We start from the raw sequence: 22901 nt of genomic DNA on the forward strand, positions 1-22901 counted from the left end.
CATTTCATCCTAAAGCAGCGGAATACACATTCTTTTTGAGTGCACAGGAACATTCTCCAGAATAGATCACATACTGGGTCACAAATCAAGTCTCAACTGGTACAAAAAGACTGAGATCATACCATGCATACTTTCAGACCACAATGCTATGAAACTTGAAGTCAACCACAAGAAAAAGTTTGGAAAGACCACAGATACATGGAGGTTAAAGAACTTCCTACTAAAGAATGAATGGGTCAAACAGGAAATTAAAGAAGAATTAAAAAAAAAAAAAGGAAGCAAATTAAACTGAAAACACCGGGGCACCTGGGTGGCTCAGTCCGTTGAGCCGCCGCCTTCGGCTCAGGTCATGATCCCAGGGTCCTGGGATTGAGCCCCGCATCAGGCTCACTGCTCAGCAGGAAGCCTGCTTCTCTCCCTCTCCCTCTGCCCTTCCCCCCTTGCTTGTGTTCTCTACCTCTCTCAAATAAATAAAAATCTTCATAAAAAAAAATACAGTCCTTCCTCAAGAAGCAATAAAAGTCTCAAACATACAAACCAACCTTACACCCAAATGAGCTGGAAAAAGAACAGCAAATAAACCTAAATCCAGCCAAAAGGAAATAATAAAGATTAGAGCACAAATAAATGACAGAGTAATCAAAGAATAGAACAGATGAACGAAACTACGAACTGGTTCTTTTTAAGAATTAATAAAATTGATAAATCCCTAGCCAGACTTATCAACAAGAAAAAGGACCCAAATAAATAAAATCATAAATGAAAGAGAAAAGCCCACAACCAACACCACAGAAATACAATTATAAGAGAATATTATGAGCAATTACATACCAACAAATTAGGCAATCTGGAAGAAATGGATAAATTCCTAGAAACATATAAACTACTAGAACTGAAACAGGAAAAAACAGAATATCTGAACGGAACCATAACCAGCAAAGAATTAGAATCAGTAATCAAAAATCTCCCATGCAACAGGGTAAGTTCTAGATTCTGCATACTAGCCATCGCAGGGCCAGCTTCCCAGAGGAATTCTACCAAACATTTAAAGAACTGATACCTATTTTTCTGAAACTGTTTCAAAAATCAGAAATGGAAGGAAAACTTCCAAACTCATTCTATGAGGCCAGCATTACCTCGATCCCAAAATCAGACAAAGACCTCACTAAAAAGGAGAATTAGAAACCAATATCCCTGGTGAACATGGATGCAAAAATTCTCAACCAGATACTAGCTAATTGGATTCAACAGTATATTAAAATCCCACCACCAAGTGGGATTTATTCCTGGGCTGCAAGGGTGGTTCAACATTTGCAAATGAATCAACATGATACACCACAATACAAGAAAAGATGAGAACCGTATGATCTACTCATTAGATGCAGAAAAAGCATCTGACAAAATACATCATCTTTTCTTGATAAAAATCCTCAAGAAAGTAGGGACAGAAGGAAAATACCTCTACATCATAAAGGCCACACATGAAAGACTCACAGCTAATACCATCTTCAATTGGAAAAAACTGAGATCTTTTCCCCTAAGGTCAGGAACACGACAGGGAAGTCCACTCTCCGTACTGTTGTTCAACGTAATACTGGAAGTCCTAGCCTCAGCAATCAGACAAGAAAAAGAAATAAAATGCAACCCAATTGGCAAGAAAGAAGTCAAACCTTCACTCTTCACATACAACATGATACTCTGTAGAAAACCTGAAAGACTCCACCAAATATTCGCTAGAACTGATATAGGAATTCAGCAAAGTGGCAAGATCAATGCACAGAAGTCTGTAGGATTTCTATACACCAATAATGAAGCAGCAGAAAGAGAAATCAAGGAATCGATCCATTTACAATTGCACCAAAAACCATAAAATAACTAGGAATAAACCTAACCAAATAGGTAAAAGATCTGTACTCTGAAAACTACAGAACACTTACAAAAGAAGTTGAGGAAAACACAAAGAAATGGAAAAACATTTGATACCTATGGATTAGAAGAACAAGTATTGTTAAAATGTCTATGCTACCCAAAGCAATCTACACATTCAATGCAATCCCTATCAAACAACAACACCAGCACTTTTCACAGAGCTGGAACAAACAATTCTAAAACCTATGGAGCCAGAAAAGACCCCAAATAGCCAAAGTAATGTTGAAAAGAAAACCAAAACTGGAGGCATCACAATTGGAGTTCAAGCTGTACTATTAAAGCTGTAATCAGGGGTGCTGGGTGGCTCAGTTGGTTAAGCATATGCCTTCAGCTCAGGTCATGATCCCAGGGTCCTGGGATCGAGCCCCACATCAGGCTCCCTACTCAGCGGGGAGTCTGCTTCTCCCTCTCCCTCTGCCCCTCCCCCTTGCTCATGCTCTCTCTCTTTCTCTCAAATAAGTAAATAGTATCTTTAAAAAAAAATAAAGCTGTCATCAAGACAGTATGGGACTGGCATAAAAACTGACTCATAGATCAGTGGAACAGAACAGAGAACCCAGGGGGCGCCTGGGTGGCTCAGTCGTTAAGCATCTGCCTTCAGCTCAGGTCATGATCCCAGGGTCCTGGGATCGAGCCCCACATCGGGCTCCCTGCTCCATGGGAAGCCTGCTTCTCCCTCTCCCACTCCCCCTACTTGTGTTCCGTCTCTCGCTCTCTCTCTGTCAAATAAATAAATAAAATCTTAAAAAAAAAAAAAAAAAGAATAGAGAACCCAGAAATGGACCCTCAACTGTTAAAAAGACAATCTCTTCAACAAATGGTATTGGGAAAACTGGACGGCCACATGCAGAAGAATGAAACTGGACAACTTTCTTACACCACACAAAAAATGAATTCAAAATAGATAAAAATGCTAAATGTGAGACAGGAACCCATCAAAATCGTAGAGGACAACACAAGCAGCAACGTCTCTGATGTTGGCTGTAAGAACTTATTAGACACATCTCAGAAGCAAGGGAAACAAAAGCAAAAATGAACTATTGGGACTTCATCAAGATAAAATGCTCTGCACAGCAAAAGAAACAATCAACAAAACGAAAAGGCAACCCACAGAATGGGAGAATATATTTGCTAATGACATATCAGATAAAGGGCTAGTATCCAAAATCTATAAAGAACTTATCAAACTCGGGTGGCTCAGATGGTTAAGCATCTGCCTTCGGCTCAGGTCATGATCTCAGGGTCCTGGGATCGAGTCCCACATCGGGCTCCTGGCGTAGCAGGGAGCCTGCTTCTCCCTCTGCCTGCCACTCCCCCTGCTTGTACTCTCCTTCTCTCTCTCTGGCAAATAAATAAATAAAATCTTTAAAAACAAAAAAACTTATGAAACTCAACAACCAAAGAACAAATAATCCAGTCAAGAAATGGGCAGAAGACATGAACAGACATTTCTCCAAAGAAGACATACAAATGGCTGACAGACACATGAAAAAATTCTCATCACTCATCACCAGGGAAACACAAATCAAAACCACAATGAGATACCACCTCACACCTATCAGAATGGCTAAAATGAACAACTCAGAAACAACAGATGTTGGCAAGGATGTGAAGAAAGGGGAACCCTCTTACACTGTTGGTGGGAAAGCAAACTGGTACAGCCACTCTGGAAAACAGTATGGAGTATCCTCAAAAAGTTAAAAATAGAACTACCCTACAACCCAGCAATTACACTACTAGGTATTTATCCAAAGGATATAAAAATAGGGGCACCTAGGTGGCTCAGTCATTAAAGCGTCTGCCTTCGGCTCAGGTCATGATCCCAGGGTCCTGGGATCGAGTCCCGCATTGGACTCCCTGCTCGGTGGGAAGCCTGCTTCTCCCTCTCCCACTCCCCCTGCTTGTGTTCCCTCTCTCACTCTGTCAAATAAATAAATAAAAATCTTTAAAAAAAAAAAGGATAAAAAAAAATAGTGACTCAAAGGGGCACATGCACCTCAATTACTTATAGCTGCACTACCCACAATAGCAAAATATGGATAAAGAAGATGTGGTGTATATATACAATGGAATACTACTCAGTCATCAAAAAGAATGAAATCTTGCCATCTGCAACAATGTGGATGGAACTAGAGCGTTTTACGTTAAGTGAAATAAGTCAGTCAGAGAAAAATACTGTATGATTTCACTCATATGTGGAATTTAAGAAACAAAGCAGATGAACATAGGGGAAGGGAAGGAAAAATAAGATCAAAACAGACGAGGCAAACCATAAGAGACTCTTAAATACAGGGAACAAACTGAGGGCTGCTGGAGGGAAGGTACATGGAGGTATGGGGTAACTGGGTGATGGGCATTAAGGAGGAGACTGTCTTCTTTGATGCAATGAGCACTGGATGTTATATTCAACTGCTGAATCACTAAATTCTATTCCTGAAACTAATAATACACTACATGCGAACTAACTTGAATTTTCAAAAAGTCTTAAGAAAAAAAAACACTAGTAAGATCCTAGAACTCAATCTCTTTCCTTCCTGCTGAGTTAATTTGGCAGAACCCTAGTGTGCTCTTCAACATTTTTACAAATGATTTATCTAGACAACAGAACTATTTCTAAGATGATGACATAAACATTTTTTTTTAAAAAAAAAAGGACTGTTCCACCATCTTAAGTAAGTACACACAGTAAAAAGCAATGGAATACTGGATAGACAGGTCTACTGTGTACTAGTCATTGACAATTACACAGGTCAATGAGTGCCTACCATATGGACAGCATGGTACAAGACACAAAGAGTAAGACCCAGCTCCTATTTGCTCTGAAGAGGATTTATATGTAATAAATAACTTATTCTGATGCTTGAGATGCTTTCACCTACACCTGGCACCTGCTATTTCTACTCTTTTTTATTACTAGGTATAATAAAAAGGGGGGAAACATACATAGGTCTATAAAACCTGAGTTAGAACCACTGAGTCCAGATATACTTTAGAATTCTTAATTTTTTTGATTCTACAGAGGAAATACAGGGCATGTATATACTTAAATAATATTCCTAGAACGGTCTAAGGAAGTACCCTGTATTTGTTTAGAAACATTAACAATCCTTTAGTGAATTATATAGTTAATATTCTATGGATAATCAACAAAGTGTAATAAATAGTAACTTGACAACTTACTATCAAATTAGTTTTTGTGAAAACCTAAAGAGTAAAATCTCTAGTTTTCAGGGGTTTGGGGATTTGGAATGGTGGACCTATTATCGCCAACTAAACATGAGGCTCAAGGTACATATAAATCTATCAAAATATAAAAAAAGTAAAATCTACTATGTATTTTTTAGGTTGTTACTGTAAAATATGTGATGGCCTTTGAACATACAGTAATTTATAGCCATGTGTTATTTCCCCACTACCACTTATATAATCTTAGACAAATTTCTATCCTAAAGATAGTATAAATAAAAATTAAGATAATTCTAATTTTCTGAGTAATTTATTTCAGTTTCTACCACCTGTTAGCAGCATAACACTAAATTCTGGGCCTATAAACAAAGCTCTACATAAAAAGGTCTCCTTCTCTCATTTACCACAGCTAAAAATACATAGGATGTAAAGCAAGATCCTGGGCTCAAACCCGAACAATTTGTTCAGAATTACAAGCTGATCTTTATGTTTATTATGGAAAACAGACTCACTCATTACTCACAGATATGTGGTTTAAGTTTATCTAAAAACCCAAAGAATGATCTCCTTTTATAAGATGATTCCAAAGAATTAAAGAGTAAATACCCTATTTAAGAACTTAGAAACATGAGAAGTGTACAACTGAAACAGACCGACTATTTGCAAAGAAACCCATTTTTCTATTTACATGTATATCAGCATGGATCTATATATTCATATATAGATCATGCCTCAGAATGTTCCTTTATTTATTTGCAATTGTAAAGAGGAAATGAAGCCATCCTGATTATCATATACATGGTAACAAATATACAGCTTTGTTAGGTCTGTTACAAAAGATGCATGAGTTTCAAGTCGCCTGACCCTAAATCCATTTTTCACATAAATTCTTTTTGGTTATGGTACAATAGTTTTGAAGAACTTGAGGATTTTTAGGAACATACCTCATTATAACAGAAAAACCTATATACAAAGTAGCTAAGAAAATCCTTTTTAACATCCTAGTATTTTCAAATAGAGTAAATTATTTTTTGTCTTCGCAAGCAAAGAAATCATTATGTTCCATAAAGCTGCCGCCCTTAATATTCCTGAAACATTAACATTTTTCTTTTCCAAAACTACTACAACAACCTTTCTTATTAACATTATATTCAAACATAGCCATCAAATTACTAACCTCCTGTATTCCAAGGCAAAGATAATAGATGCTGTCAGGTGCATAACTCTCTCCATTTGGCCGTCGGATCTCATTGACAAAATGGGCTAATCCATAGTTAAGCTCAGCTGTGGTATGAGAGAGCAGATCCTCTTTTAACTTTACTGATTTAGCTAAAAAGAAAGAAAAAATTAGGAATTGTTATTATTTACTCTTATGATTAAGAAACTTTCTGAAACTGATTTATACTATATAAGAATTTTAAAGTAAAACGAAAGTCATATTTAAATGTTCTTAAAATACTGTCAGCTACATTTATGTTTTTTTAAAAGTAAAGGTAGTTAGTAACAAAAATCATGATTTGAAATACAATGCAAGAAGAAACAAAATCAGAACACTTACGAGATTTTAGCTCATCTAATACCAGAAGATCTTCATCAAGTTGCCTAGTTTTGACCCAGTGTTTCCATGCATTTACACCATACGTATATTTGAAAGGAAAGGTGCATTCTGAATTGTCAGAACTATCATCATGAGACTGGTATCCTGATACAGCTTTTCTCTTGGCTCCCTATTAGTAAAACACCATTGTAAAATCTTTTAAAAAAGCCTAAATTGTTTCATGACTTTATGTAAGTCATCTCTCAACAAATGTAAATCAAAAGAGAAATATATACGCTTAGCACTGATTGGTATTCCAGAATCTGAGAATAGTTACTTGAAATATATCTCCAGGAATGCCATATTTCTACATAAACCATTTTGTATAACAAAATCATTTTAACTTCTGCTGTGACAGTCACTGATAAGAAAATAATTAAATATAAGACAATTAATAATCTGAAAAGGATTCTAAATATTAATGTAAGAGAGAAACTGAACTTCTGTAATTCCAATTTATGGGGAATGACCACTCAGCTCCTTTCACTGTCATGATGGCATTATTTGCTGTATAGAAGTTTTAAATTTTGATGTAGTACACCTAATTCACCTATTTTTTCCTGCTATTTCTTGCACTTTTGGTGTTATATCGAAGAACTATGCCTAACCCAAGGTAATAAAGATTTAGGCCTGTTTTAAGAGTTTCATAATTTTAGTTCTTATATTTAGGTCTGTTACTCATTTTTGAGTTAATTTTTATATGGTGTCAAACAGGAGTCCAACTTCATCCCACTGCAGGTACTAACTCCTTTTTTAGTTTTTTTCTTTCTTTCTTTGTGGGGAAATTTGTGAAAGTCATCCTTTTATTTTTTCTTTTGATCTTGCTTTATATTGCAAATCAAAAATATATAAAGTTGTTGATAAAGTATTTTTAAAAATTAACAACTGTTAATACATGTAGATTTGATCTACCTGAACAATTAAACTGTTCAGCATGTATTTGCATGTGCTGACACACTTAAAAAAGATCAGATATTATAAACTGTGTTATCTCAACCTCACAGATTAGTCTCATCAGAAATAATAGTAGAAAAACAGATCCCTAGAAAACAGTCTCAATTCTTGTGAAAGAATTGTTTACTTTTTTAGCAACAATGTCAACCTTTTGTCAGGATAAAATTATGAAGGAAAATTAAATGGCAATAATATTCAACTCGGGGCACCTGGGTGGCTCAGTTGGTTGGGTGGCTGGCTTCAGCCCAGGTCATGATCCCAGGGTCCTGGGATCGAGTCCCGCATCGGGCTCCCTGCTCGGCGGAGGGCCTGCTTCTCCCTCTCTCTCTCTGCCTTTCCCTCTACCTACTTGTGCTCTCTCTCTCTCTGTCAAATAAATAAATAAAATCTTTTTTAAATAAATAAATAAATAAATAAATAAATAAATAAATAAATAAATGGCAATAATATTCAACTCTTCTCTAAAGTTACAAGTAAATCTAGACATTTTTATTAGTTAGAAATGAAGTAATAAAGACTTTAACTCTTAAAGCCTTTTTAAATCTAGGGGAAAAAAGTCTTCCCATGGTCTCAGGCACAACTGTGGATCACTATATCCTTGCTCCACACCTAAAGAGATACTGCTACACAGAGATCGTAGTTAAATGCAAAAATACTATTAATTTATACCTTTTTTTTAGATCGAGGTCTAGGCTGTTCCTCATATTCTTCTCCAAAAACAGGTGGTAATAAAAATTCATTTTCCATATCAAGCTCCTCAGCAGCTGGCAATCAAATGAGAAGAACTTTTATTTCCAAATATAACAGCACAAGTTTATATTACATAAACAAAGCCAACAAAGAACTAATCACAGAATATAACCAAGCACCTGTATATGAGGATAACCTATGCTATGGGTGAAAGTGAAAAGAAAATGGTCTATGAGTTCTGATAAACCCTATTCAGACTCTTAAATAAAACACATGTATAATAAATAACAACATGAAACTTTCATGGAAATGTATAATATCAGAAAAACTATTATAACCTGAAATTCAATTCTAAGATCTAAATGATCTCAGTACAAATCTGTTTCAACATATCAAATCTTTCTCAAAATAAAATACTTTACATTCTATTGGGCAGGTTTATTAGCCATCAATAGATTAAGAAAATAATGAAAACTAGAACACATTTCCTTTACAACGAAAGACCTAAAAATAATTTTTCCTTTTGAAGGTGAACTTAATTTTAAAAAGGTCTTATGAAAAATAGTCAATATTTTATTTAATTTTTTAAAGAAGAAACAATCACTTCTTTATCCTTTATTCTATCAACAGTTTTCTATAATGAATTACTTTGAGAAATTAACCATTGAGTTTTGTTTGGGTAAAAAAAAAAAAGATAAATATAAACAGTAAAGGCAAGAACACGAACATTAAATGATTAATGATCATAACGAAATTCCATAACTGTATTTCACACTTAAAGAATAAATAAGAGTACCTCTGGGGAAATCTATTTCGATATCCAAATCTGGTTCATATGGTACATCAGGCATATTGGACTGTGTCTCTGGATCAGAGTTCTTCAAGAGATCTGAACCAATTATGTCTGTTTCAATAACTACACCTGTAATCAATTTATAAGATCATTAGAAATCAAAATAGAAGACCTGAACAGTACCTATATTTAATCTGGCAAAGGAAGTCATTTAATTGTAAATATAAAACAAGAATAAATACTTATATTAATATGTCACAAAAGGAAAAGGTATATAATCTTGAAATGTAAACTATTATAAATTTTATAATTGTTAGATAATCATGAGTACACAGAAACTTAATCCTTTAAGTTTCTGACTGCCCCTTTTCAAAAAGTTAATAGGCATGCTTTGATAGTAAACCAACTCTGGTATGCAGAGTATTTCTAAAAGCAATCTCTTGTCAAAAATAAACTAATGAGGGTGGATAACTGCAATTTTCAATACTCTTTTTGAATTGTGACCTAGGTTTTCTACATCATTCAATTACAACTGCTTTCTAATGTTTTGATCAGTTGCTTTCAAACATTTTTATATTGCAACCCACAGTAAGATACACATTTTATCCATTTCAAGGTGGTGATAGGAGACAGAAAGACAAACACAGACACACACACAGGAAACAAAGGTTTCACAAAACAGTATGTTTTTGATGAGATTCACCCTAACGTTTTCCCATTCACTTCATTAAAAAACAAATAAACAAAACTACTGGTTGCAACCCACTAAGTTAATTTGTAATAAAGTCCTCCACAAAAACTGTCACATTATGAAATACATAAAATTTTTAGTCTTTCTATTGTACTCTAGGGTAATGGGAATTAGGTAGCTCATGGTTGAAACAGGTCTCTGGGTGGTACCAGAGGAGTAAGGGTAGGAATAAATACTCTTAAGAGAATCATGTACAACATACTTATGCTATGCCATTTGGCAAACACTGCCCTAACAGAAGTTAGGATAAACCCTGGTTTAGATAATGCAAATTATTTTATTAAGTATAGCCAACAAAACAAAACTGGGGATAACCATTACAAAATAAGAGTTTGGATCACTATTAAAGCCAACAAGTTATTTTTGTGTCGAGCTAGTACATTAAAACAGAAATAATTCTGAGTTGATTTTACAAGTCAAATCCTATTACATTTAAAACAGGGACTATACAAACTGTACAAAGTCCTGCTTAAAACTGGGCATGGGGGGACGCCTGGGTGGCTCAGTCGGTTAAGTGTCTGCCTTTGGCTCAGGTCATGATCCCAGGGTCCTGGGATCGAGTCCCACATCGGGCTCCTTGGTGAGCAAAGAGCCTGCTTCTCCTTCTGCCTACCTCTGTCTCTCTCTCTGATAAATAAATAAAATCTTAAAAATATATATATATTAAAACTGGGCATGGCATAAGAGAGCAAGTGGCTAGAGTATGGATCTCTTAATACAAAAACACATTTTTGTTGCAATGCTCACCCCACTCCCATTTCAAGGTGAAACACAATGATATGTCCTGCAACATACTATATTAATTACAACGTTTACTGAAAACCAATGATACACTTATTCACAAAGTGAAATATAGTGCAACTCACTGTTGATGTTGGCAGCTTCTGTTTTCCCCTCATCTTCAGTTATCATATCTGTCATTGTAAGCAGCTCTGTATCAAGAGAATCTGAAGAAACTTTGCTCTTTAGTTCCTCGACTGCTGCAGGGATCTTCTCACTGCTATCCAATGAGGCAGGCAGAAAAACAGGAACCGGCACCTAATTAACCAAAATATTTACTGTTAGGCTTACTCAACATTAGAAGATAATTTTCCGGGGGTTGCCTGGCTGGTACAATCAGTGGAGTGTGCAACTCTTGATCTTTGGATTGTTAAGTTGGAGCACTACATTGGGTGTGGAGATTTCTTAAAAATAAAAATCTTAAAAAAAAAAAAAGAAAGAAAGAAAGAAAGAAAGAAAGGGGGGCACGCCTGGGTGGCTCAGTCAGTTAAGCTTCTGCCTTTGGCTTAGGTCATGATCCCAGGGTCCTGGGATCGAGCCCCACATCGGGCTCTCTGCTCAGCAGGGAGCCTGCTTCTCCCTCTCCTGCCCTTCCTTGTGCTCTCTCTAATAAATAAATAAAGATAATTTCCCAAATTAAAAATTATTCTAACACATGATCTTCTTTATAATACCACACTGCATAAAAGCTTTGGAAAAAACACATACCAAAACTAAGATGTCAACTGTAACAAGGAAAGCTCAGAGTATAAGCAGCTACTTTTTGAAATGAAAATTAAAGAAAAATAATTTTTGAGATACCTCTGTCCCCCGGGGACTATGACAGCCAAGCCCTGGCATACTGTCTTTACTGCAAGTGATTTAGGACAAAATAATGTAATCATAATTCATATGAAATTCTATTCTGTGTTTAAGTTTTAAAACTTATAACTTCACAAATATTTTTCTCTAAAATGAACTCAAATATAAAACACTATATATATATATATATATATATATATATATATATATATATATATATATATATATATATGCATAAAGCAGACACAGACATTTGCTAAACTTCACCTTTAAGGATGAACATTTACTTGATTAAACACAAAGCAAACACTGACAGATTCAACCAAACCTAAGTTAACTGATGAAGGCAAAGACTCAACCCTGTTCTACTAGCTTCACTACATTGTTCTCCCACCTAATGCCTGATAAACTTCAAAATGAAAACCAAAAAAACAAACAAAAAACTTAAAATCCGACTTACAGGAACAGGAACCGTAGTAGGAACAGGAATATTCTGACTGTACATGTGCATCGGTACTGGGATATACACAGGCACAGGGATAGGCACTGGAACATATTCTGTCTTCCAATTATCATCTAAAAACACAAAATGTGTTTAAGGAGCAATGTTAAGTAACATTTACACAGTTACTCAATGTTAAAATAATTTGATAACAAAGAAAAATTTAAGGGCCTCATTTCCCTTTTAAAAGAAATTCTTGGGGGTGCCTCGGTGGCTCAGTTAAGCATCTGCCTTTGGCTCAGGTCATGATGCCGGGATCCTGGGATCCTGGGATCTGGGATCAAGCCCCAAGTCAGGATCCCTGCTCAGCGGGGAGCCTGCTTCTCCCTCTCCCTCTGCTGCTCCCCCTGCTGTGCTCTCTCTCTCTCAAATAAATAAATAAAATCTTAAAAAAAGAAAGAAAAGAAAAGAAATTCCCTGTTTACACAAAATTAGGTAAGGTAAAAACAAAACTAAATACAGTAACTGTTTTAGTAAAGAGAGAAAAATAGAATTTAGGCCTTTTTTTTAAAACAAAGAAAACATCCCTTAAAAACATTATATAGTTCCATATATCCTATCAGATTCCCCTCACATTCCCTGCAAAAAGATTTATCTAATCAAACAATTAGAATACATTTAAATCTCATAAAAATATGTAATTGAATGATATCATCTCATTCTGACAAGGAAACAGAATTGTTAACATTACAGGTCACATTTACAGAGATGATTTTCTCAGAAGGATTACTGTAACTTTAGTGAATCTTAGCCCCAAGGAAATTTTTGATACAGCATTTTTTCACCTGTGACATAATTTATATTCTGAGCCTGTAACAGAGACTGACTTTCATTAATTATTTTAAACAAAATGCTGTATTCTCAAGGTAATGTCTAAATGTAGATAAGCAAAATCAACAGAAAATGACAAAGTGACCAAAACAAATACATTCCATAGCCTATTATTTGAGAAAAGCATGAATTTCAGTAAGTGAGGTATTAAGTACAGGGAAGTATGTAAGTCAAATTTTCCTAAGTTACCTGTCTGACAAGATTTGGTCTGCATGTGAGGTTTACAATAAGTAGCTTTCGTCATTGTTAAAGGTTTGCAAAGAACGGCTTTGTTCTTCATCTCTTTGTTAGGTGTCGGAGAAGGGGGTGGTGCTGAACCCTACAGAGGAAGCAAAGAGCAACATTTTATTTTTGCCTCTAATTTTTATTACTTCCTGGTGTTAATGAATATCTGGTTTCTAGATCATGTGGAGGGAACACACAAAAGTTTAAGAATATAACCAAATTGTTATTATTACTATGTTTACCATAGTCTTAATCTGAAAGGATCAATGTGAATCTGTCCTAACTACTGACAAAGCAGGAGAAATCATTCATTCTACAGAAGAACTGTGTGACCTCAATGGATATTTTTTAAAAAACATAAAAAGACAATTTTTACTTTTAGGTAAAAAACACAAGATTGTTAGCCTGAATTCTGAAAATAATTAGCCTCTTTTAAATTTATTTGAGAAAGATTCTTAGTTATTATGGCCATCTGATACATACTAGTTCCCTCTACTGGATAAAGAGCTTATATATGTTACTAAATTTTAAAAGATTAAAAAAAAATGATGAAAAGAATTACCATAAATATTATCAAACTTCAAAGTATTTTTTATATCCCAGCAATTGCAATTTCAGAAACCTGTCCTAGATAATAGTCTCTCAGATGTTTTTACCATGTTCACTGTAGCATTATTTGCAATTGAGAACTCCCCGCCCCTCCTGGGCAAAACACACACACACACACACACACACACACTCTCTCTCTCTCTCTCTCTCTCTCTCTCTCTCTCTCTCTCTCTCTCTCTCTCTAAAATAAGCTAAAGATCTGTCCAGAAGGGACTAAACATAGGTGCTCTCCATATACTGATATAGGAAAAAAAGGTAGAGAATACAGAATATTTGAGGTACTTAACTTCTAGACAGTCACCATGAATACTTAAGTAGTGAATACAGAACCGTAACTCCAAAAGGAAATACAATGTTAGGTTCCTACAAGCCTTTGGTCACAATATTTTCATCAACAGATCAAGACATAACAGTGTTTCTCTTGAAACACACTTGATTTCATATATATTTCTTACAAATAATTATACTCAGTGTTTCTTTAAAACATATTATGATTACAGCATTTTGTGTACTGTAGTATACTATGATTATTAACACTTTCACTCAGATGTGTACACTCCTGCACAGTACACAGATACAGTACACATATACTATATGGTACTCATACTCAGTCCTATTAACACATACTGTATATTGTACACTAACGTAAATAAAGTCCTGGAAAAAAAACCAAAGAGTAAACATTGAACATTTTATAAAAATATTAACATCTTACTCTTAGTGGACATGCAGGATGTACAATGGGGCAGTGCACTGTGTGGTTAAACCTCTCAACCTTTGGCGTGCCCATAAAAACCAAGGGAAAGGTTGATGGCAATTATTCTGCAGAAGAGGAAGAAGTCGGTGACTTGGTGAGGGAAGAAGAGGGTGACATCTGGCAGTTCTACCTCAAGAGTTTGGCTCTTGTAATTTCTTGACAATGTCAGCACTTTTCCCTCCCAAACTGGCTTCAAAAAGAAGTCAGCCTGTCTGCTTGGCTTTTCACCTCAAATCTTTTAAAGCATCTTTACATAAGGGGCAACCACAGTGGTGCTTAAATTTCAGCTTTGTTCAGCATAGGGTCATATTCTTCCATGTCACTGACAATTCTTCTGAAGGCAGAATTCCATTCCAATGTTTTGGCCATTCTTAGGAGTCTTGGGCTGACTTTCATCACTGAATCTGGTGCCTTGTTTTGCCATCTTGCCAAGGTCTTCATTGGTGGGCTCTACTGCCTTCTCTACCAAACTTCCTCCATATCTTCCTGCACGTTCCCAAAGCTTTCTTCACTTACTTGGTGCAATACACATTACGTTTTTAACACTTTTTTTTTTTCTGTGACACCTTCAAAAACTTTGAAATTTTTCACACAGTCTGGTCAAACATTTTCCCAATTATTCATGGTAGCCTGCTTGATGCTGTCCTAAGCTGTGCCAACATAATAATGCTGCATATGGTAACTAACTTCCAATAATCTATCAGGGCGGTTTCCTTGTTGGTGTTGAGAGCTTCGAAAGCTTTCTCATGAAGTAGGTCTTGAAACTTTAATTATGCCCTAATTGAGGGGCTGGATGAGAGAGATAGTGTTTGGGGGCATGAAAGGAACTACACTGAGATAGGCAGTTTTGAGTTCTTCAAGGCAATGGAAATCATCCAGTAATAAAACCTCAAAAAACCTCAAATGCAAGGTTTTCATTCTAGAGACAATGTTCAACTTCTAGGATGAAGCAGTTGGGAGAACCAATCCCAGAATATTTTAGATACCATTCATGCTTTTTTTTGTTCCACCTCTAATGGACTGGCATATAGTTCAGTTTTTTCCCTGGATTTTTCATGGATTTTGGGCTCTATGCACCAAGGGGGGGTTGAAGTTATCCTTGGCACTGGCACACAACAGCAAGGTTGCATGGTTTCTAAACGATTTAAAGTCAGGGGCTTTGGAGACCACTTGTATCATATACATTCATTTGCCACTGACCTTGTGAAAGCAAGCCAATCCCATCAGTGTTGAAAATCTGTTTAACTGTATATCCCTTCTTCCTGTGTTAACACTTGGCTGGTATTCTTCCAAAGCATCCTGGTCCTGATCTGCAGAAACCATCTTGCATGCAAGTTTAACATTTTTCATACCATTTTGCTTGAAATGTGTGAGCTAGGCAGCAGTAGGCAAGAAGGGCTTAACATTTTCCTGAGCCTGTGTAACATGCTGTACGTAAGCTGAAAACCTAACAATGCTGTTTCACTTTTTTTTTTTAATTAGTCCTAAGTCCATGAATCCATAAATATAATCACTCTTCCTTCTTTTCCATAGCTTCACCATGTACTGTAGATTTTACTTCAGTACTCTGGGTTACCTCATCTGCAGACTGGTGAATTTCTTATTCCTTTCTCTAAGTGTACCATATTGTTGATGCATGAACATTAAACTCACTGCCAAGTGAACGAAGCTTACCTAATACGCATCATTTCCTCCATAAGGCACAGAGCAGCCTTCCTGTGCTTAGGAACACTAGATAGGGCTTTTTAATACTATGCTTGGGGGATCTTTTATAAAGCAATATCACCAATACAAAGGACAAAATATGAAAAAGGTGGTACTAAATGACTATGAAAAGGACACCTGCTTATAGAATGAGGTGAGACAAGAAGGGAAAGCCTTGCCTTGTTCCACCTCAGCAGGAAGATGCACCTCAGGAGACTCACGTTTTTCACCAATCTGCACCATGTCTGCAAATTTCTTTGAAATTGCCATGGGTATTGATTTAGGGGCTACCATTTGGAGAATAGACAAATTTGCAAATATGAATGATGATCAATTGTACTTAAAGCACTTACTGTTTAATAAATTTATCTGTGCATATTTAAAGGTGTGGAAAGATACAAATTTTTTAAAAGACTGTTTCAGGTAGATATCTCATGAGTTACAAATAATGCATATAGCCAAGGGGCTGGTACTATTCTAGATTCATCAGGATTTCAAACCACATTATTAATCAGCTAAGAAAAAGAGCTACAAACAAGGAGTTAGGGAATTTAGTCCTAAAATTACTGCTGTGTATCATCAGGCAAGTGACTCAGTCTCTTGTGGCTCAATTTCCTCAACTGTAAAACAGGAAGAATAATATAACAAATAGGTATTGACTATCTACTACATACCAAGACTAGGTAAGCCTGGTCCAAGCTGGAAAATACCCTAGAATCCCCACATAATAACAAGGGGTCCAAAATCATATATTTTGTAGATTACTCAAGGTTTTACCTCCTGTCATTTAGAAACATTACATCATGTCAAATAAACTATGTCACCTAGTGAAGACCTACACTTGATAATGCTTCTTACTTTTCTGCTTCTCAACAAGCAAGATCTACTTCTATTTATAATGAATACTGAAGGAGGATCCAAAATAAAATTATAATGACAAAAGCTACCATCTGTTCAGTATTTGCTTCATGCCAGACACTATGTGCTACAGATAATATATACCCCTAAAATTTGTATGTTGAAATCTAATACCCAATATGATGGTATCTGAAGGTGTGGCCATTAGATGGGGATTATATCATGACAGCAGAGGCCTCATGAATGGGATTAATACCCTCATAAAAGCAATCCTAGAGAAGCCTTACCCCTTTCCACCATATGAAGATACAGTGAAAAGATGGCTATTTATAAACCTGGAAGCAGGCCCTCACCAGACACTGTTATCTGCTAGCAACTTGATTTTAGACTTCCTAGCCTCCAGAAGTGTGAGAAATAATTCCTGTTGTTTGTAAGCCACCTCACCTATGGTATTGCTGTAGCAGCTCAAATGGACGAAGACATTACATAAAGCACCAAATTTATATAACTCAAAAAAAGAGTTATTTAATTCTCCTAACGCTACAAGAGGTAGGCCTTTTAATCACTCCCACTTTATTTTCTCATCTGAAAACTAAGGCTCAGAAGTTACACAACCTGGGAAAGATGACAGAGCTAAAAGTTCTGAGTAAATTAACCTAACACCAAAGCCTATGTTCTTAACTACTATACATAACTGCCTTTATGAGGTCTGGAACAGAGCAGCTACTATGTATTTAATACTTACTATGTGATAACCCTAAAGTAGGTACTATCTTCAACCCCATTTTTCAAACAAGAAATTCACAAGAACTTGTGTAAAGGGACTTGTCCAAAATTATACAGCTAAGCTCTCACCCTTTGAAGTTTATGGGTAGGGAATTAAAAGATTTCAAAAGCTTACAAAGAAAAGATGGGAGAGGGTTTTTATAAGACAAAAGGCAATGATTGCAGTGGCACATTGATTTATCCTTCCCTAGACCCTTCTGGCTGTCATATAATGTGGTTCAAGTGCTAGGAGAGGAAGAAAGTATTTGATATTATGCTGGTAGAAGGTGGGCCTTAAAGCCTTGGTCAAAAGCTTACATATTTGAAACAAGGCTGGAAGTTGCCTTATGGCTACAAAGTTAAAATATGGAGTGACCATCTTTATATCCTCATCATGGATAAAAGTGCCTGGTATTAAAATGAGATGATTCAGTGGATTATTTTAATGTATTTCTGAATTATCTGATTTTAAATGTATTTCCATAAGGGGGGGATGACATATAGGGGAGTAAAGCAAGGGAGAAAGCACTCTTACTTTCCTAGGATTCTTAACTATTAACATCAAAAGCAAAAACTGAACAGAATGTAAAATCACTAATTTTTCAACTATGTCAGTGATCCTAAATTGTGGTTACATATTAAAATCACCTGAAGAACTTTCCAAAAACAGAATTTCTGAGTTGGGGCCCAGGCATTGGAAAGTTTTGGAAACTCCCCAGGTGATCCAAATGTGTAGCCAGATCTAAGAACCACTGATTTCTTCTTTCATGCCAGGTCAAAAACTCAGAGACTTAATATAATGCCAATAAATGACTCCTATAGAGCTTCCCTTGGATACGGATGCCAGAAATACCAGTACTCCAATACTGGTGATTATTGTTACTCAGCATACAACAGGGCAGGTTCACTGTGCTTCAAAGTATAGCAAAACATTGCTTCTCTTTATTCATTACATACAAATGGACACTTTCAACCTACAAAAAGTCTTAAAATGCTAACATAAAAGCAGAATTTGATGTATTACACCAAAGACTAAAGAAAAAAATCCACAGGACACATTATGGAAGTATTTCTCGTATTTAAAAACTTGTAAGTCCTGGCCCCCAAAACAGACCTTCAGATACCTATTTGAGAAACATAAACTCAAAGCCATTAATAATCTGGCCCAGCCTATCCTTTTACCTCATTTTCCATGATTCCACCATAGGTGCCCCTTAAGTTTGGCCCTAATGAATAGTTATGCATGCCCTTAGCACATTCCTCCTACTTTTCATCACTATCTATCTGGCAACCTTCTACTCAACTGTTCTAAAGCTTTTTCACAGCCACCAGGAACAGATACAATCATTCAGTCAATCATTTCAAACATAGTATTGCTACTGCCTTAAATATTATGGGTACTTTGAGGCACCTGGGTGGCTCAGTTGGTTGACTGTCTGACTTCGGCTCAGGTCATGATCTCAGGGTCCTGGGTTCAAGCCCCATGTGTCAGACTCCCCACTCAGTGGGGAGTCTGCTTGTCCCTCTACCCCCTCCCCCCACTTGTGCTCATGCTCACTCAATCTCTCTCTCAAATGAATAAAATCTTAAAAAAAAAAAAAAAAGATTATGGTTACTTCAACTCAAATACCATTTATATGTCTATCTCCCCCAATGTGGGTAGAAGCCATAATTAATTCACCTTTTATTCCTTAGCATATACGAAAGTATCTGTTTTAATACAATGTAATTTACCTAAATACTTCAACTGTCCCAACAGAGAAAGTAAAAATCTTTTATTATGATCAGATTAAATTGGACTATTTATTTATGCCCACATTATAAAAATCAATATTTAGCACCTTACTTAAGCAATACTTACTGTCATTTTGGTTCGGGACGTCTGACAACCCTGATCTAAAAACAAACAAATTTAAAATAAGACAAATATCACTTTCTTCAGAATTTTCTAAATCTGTATTTCTCATTAAATGTTACTGATTTTTTAAAATAGTTAATGAAGAAAACGTTGTAAGCTATTTTAAGTAAAGAGTATCAAATTTGAGAGCTGAAATACAAAGCTAAATAAGTGGAATTAACCCTTTTCCCATTTTGTCCTCTCAGAAAATATTCATTGCTTTGGGGTCAATACTATGTTCTTATGCTTAACTCTTAAATAAGTCACAACTTCTAAAGGGTTTTCACTGTTCCTCCCAACCTACTCCCAGCACAATTTCCTAAAACTGGTCTTCATTTAAAATTGCCATTTTTTTCAACTAGCACTAAATTTTTTAAAAGAGAATAAAAAACAATACACCTACAGAAATATCATACGGGGCACCTCCACCCAGACAAAATGGACTATGCGTTATCCAAAATCAACTATTCATTATCATTAGTTTGAATTCAGATCTAAGTAACTAAACACTGCTATACAAGTTTTTCAAGTTACTACCTAAATTATTACATACCATAATGTAAGTTTTCAGGTCCTTTCTGAGTTGTCATGTTGGGCTCGTTTTGCTGACAGTAGAAACGTAGTAAGCAGTGTTGATCACAGAAATGTTTCATTTCTCCACGCCACTGCACTCTCTCTTTAAGCGTTCCTTGAGATTTACAACAGTCACACCTTGCAGCCTTAATAAAAAAAGGAAGGCATCAGACATTTCAAATTTAAAAAATTTAAAAAGCCAGACATGTACTTTAAAAGATTTATAAAAGTTTATCAGTGATTATTGCCAAATGTAAAACAATTTCTGATAAAAAATATAAATCATAAACATACAGTAAAAATCCACAATAAAAGTGAAAAAAATGTAACAAAATTTACCTAATTGTCAAAATCCCTTTCTATACTTACCAGCAGTTAAAGACCAGCATTACAAAGATAGGATAACCAAAAAAAGTGAACATTGACAGACCAAATTGGACAATATATTTTAATATTTTAAAATAATTTTGAGGACCTAATGATATAGTGGTACAAGTTTCCTACAATCAGATTACACTGAAAATCTCTGATTAATAAATAGATTTCCTGTGTTCAACTGATAGCTCAAGATAAATCAATTTAAAGAAGTTGTATAAGACCAGAAAAATTTTGAAGCAAGCTCTTATGAGAAAAATCAGGGATGTTAAGTTGAAGTATTTTCAATAGTTTAATACATTTAAAGAGCTTTATTAAATATGCTGATTTAACTATTAACAAGAACTTTAAGTTCATGTTTTAAAACACTCAAATCTTTAATTAAAAAAGTTATATTTTAGGACAACAATCAATCCCAACTAGTAAAATTCATACATAAAACATTAAACCTTATGATGGTGAATCCATAATCCAGGGACAGATTTTCATTTTTTTAGTGAACCCATTTCCCCTAAATTTTGCCCATTTTCACTATTTCTTAACAACTTGATCAATGAGTGGACCAAAAGATATGAATGATTAATTCCAAATACAGTTCTTTTCATAACTGTTTGATCCAGTTAGAGTAGAAATAAATTATCATGTTTTTTAAATTACCCCTTTGGTTTAACTAACAACTTAGAAGTTTTGATAAAGCAATACATATTAAGTTCATAATAATCACACAGCTTTTCCTCATTACCTAAATAATCTACAGTTCTATACTGTGGGTTTTGAAATCTCTCACTTTATTTCTCAATAGGAGTTCTATGAATAAATACTATGTCAAAATTCCTAGTCAGGACTACTAACAAATGATTGTGTTGATAAACAGGTCTTATATAACAAACATACCCCAAGGTTAGAACACAGGCTCTTTTTTTTCTCCAGGTCAGGTATTTCTCCTGCTGAATAAATGTTAAATGAATGAAGATTTGTAATATAAATTATGACTATTAAGTGATGCCAATATCACATCTCTTGTCCAAAAACTGTGAGCTCAAATTTTATATTGCCGGTAATATTATGTGGTAACTTCAGTAACATTAGCACTTATTATCAACTAGGTCATATTTTACTCAATAATGAAAAAGGTCCCTGGTCACCACCCAAAAACTGTTCTTTAAAATAACCTTTAAGTATTCAAAGTTTCAATGTTTGCTTCCCTTTTTATACTTTATACCCAAGACAAAGCACAAAGGAAGAAATCAAAAGCTTAACATTCTAATTATTGAGTCTAAACAGTGCAAAAACATAGCAAAAGTGAAGTTGTAGCCCGACTACCTCTCATTCATTGAGAACCTGAAAAATAAAAGCCGGGCATATTATATCTACTCTCTACAATCCTCACCACAGTACTGGAAATGAAGTAACTTGTCTAAGGCCAAATATTAAAAATGCAGAGACAGGATTCCAAGCGGACAATCCAAATCAAAACTGGGCTTTAAGTATATCAAGTTATAAAGACAATGGAAAGACAAAATGAGTTAATATAAATAGAGAATAAAAATCCTTAATAAGGGTAAAATGCTGCAAGAAGGTTCTCAATGTAACATCTAAAACACCAATTTGTATAAAATATATTCAAATCACTACATATACTATACTAATTCTTAAAATACTTCTATTTACACAAAAATTTAGAAGGTCAAAGACATGAAGCCAAGCACATTCTACTCAAAGAATCTGAACAATGAAATCACTTCATTATTTTATCATTACAGACATTTGGATTTTGTAGTAACAATATTTGAAGCTTTCTTCCAGAAGGTTCAAAACATATTTAGATGATTTCTCTGTACCCGAGCAAAATTAATGCCAATTAGCAAATGGAAATAAAATATGTACATATTTTTTCAGAATGGAAGGATAGTAACAGTACTCAATACTAAATCCAAATTCAATGCCATAATCAAAGTTTCAGAAGTTGTGAACCTCTTTTCCATTTGTTTTTTTCTTTTATAGCCACTCGTGCAAATTCTGGGTAAAGTGTTTGGAACTGAGCTTAAAATACAATGGCTAATTGGAAAACATTGTTAAAAATGACCATGACTCCTTACGAAAACTACTTCCTTCCAACCATAGGAGAGAACTCTTAGAAAAGCTTAACATTTCTACAGCATAACAACCGAAGTACAGGGCGCCTGGGTGGCTCAGTCAGTTGAGCATCTAACTCTTCGTTTCAGCTCAGGTGGTGATCTCATGGGCTCAGGTGATCTCATGGGTCATGGTATCCCCCCAGATGAACTCTGCGATTAGGGCAGAGATTGCTGGAGATTCTCTCC

At 35.3% G+C, this 22901-nt stretch overlaps 1 protein-coding gene across 3 annotated transcripts in view; it reads right to left on the reverse strand.

Moving 5' to 3' along the window:
* ZMYM2 (zinc finger MYM-type containing 2) overlaps positions 1 to 22901 on the reverse strand; it is a 108665-nt gene that overhangs the window by 14906 nt on the left and 70858 nt on the right. For all 3 annotated transcript variants that reach the window (XM_027588342.2, XM_027588341.2, XM_027588343.2), the window contains 9 exons: positions 20183 to 20348; positions 19594 to 19628; positions 13004 to 13133; positions 11942 to 12057; positions 10767 to 10938; positions 9153 to 9278; positions 8336 to 8430; positions 6674 to 6842; positions 6293 to 6444 (listed from right to left, as the gene is read on the reverse strand). In XM_027588342.2, the coding sequence (XP_027444143.2) occupies positions 6293 to 6444; positions 6674 to 6842; positions 8336 to 8430; positions 9153 to 9278; positions 10767 to 10938; positions 11942 to 12057; positions 13004 to 13133; positions 19594 to 19628; positions 20183 to 20348 (1161 nt within the window). The remainder of the gene's footprint in view (positions 1 to 6292; positions 6445 to 6673; positions 6843 to 8335; positions 8431 to 9152; positions 9279 to 10766; positions 10939 to 11941; positions 12058 to 13003; positions 13134 to 19593; positions 19629 to 20182; positions 20349 to 22901) is intronic.

The sequence above is a fragment of the Zalophus californianus genome, chromosome 3 (genome assembly GCF_009762305.2).
Source record: "Zalophus californianus isolate mZalCal1 chromosome 3, mZalCal1.pri.v2, whole genome shotgun sequence".
Classification (NCBI taxonomy): Eukaryota; Metazoa; Chordata; class Mammalia; order Carnivora; family Otariidae; genus Zalophus; species Zalophus californianus.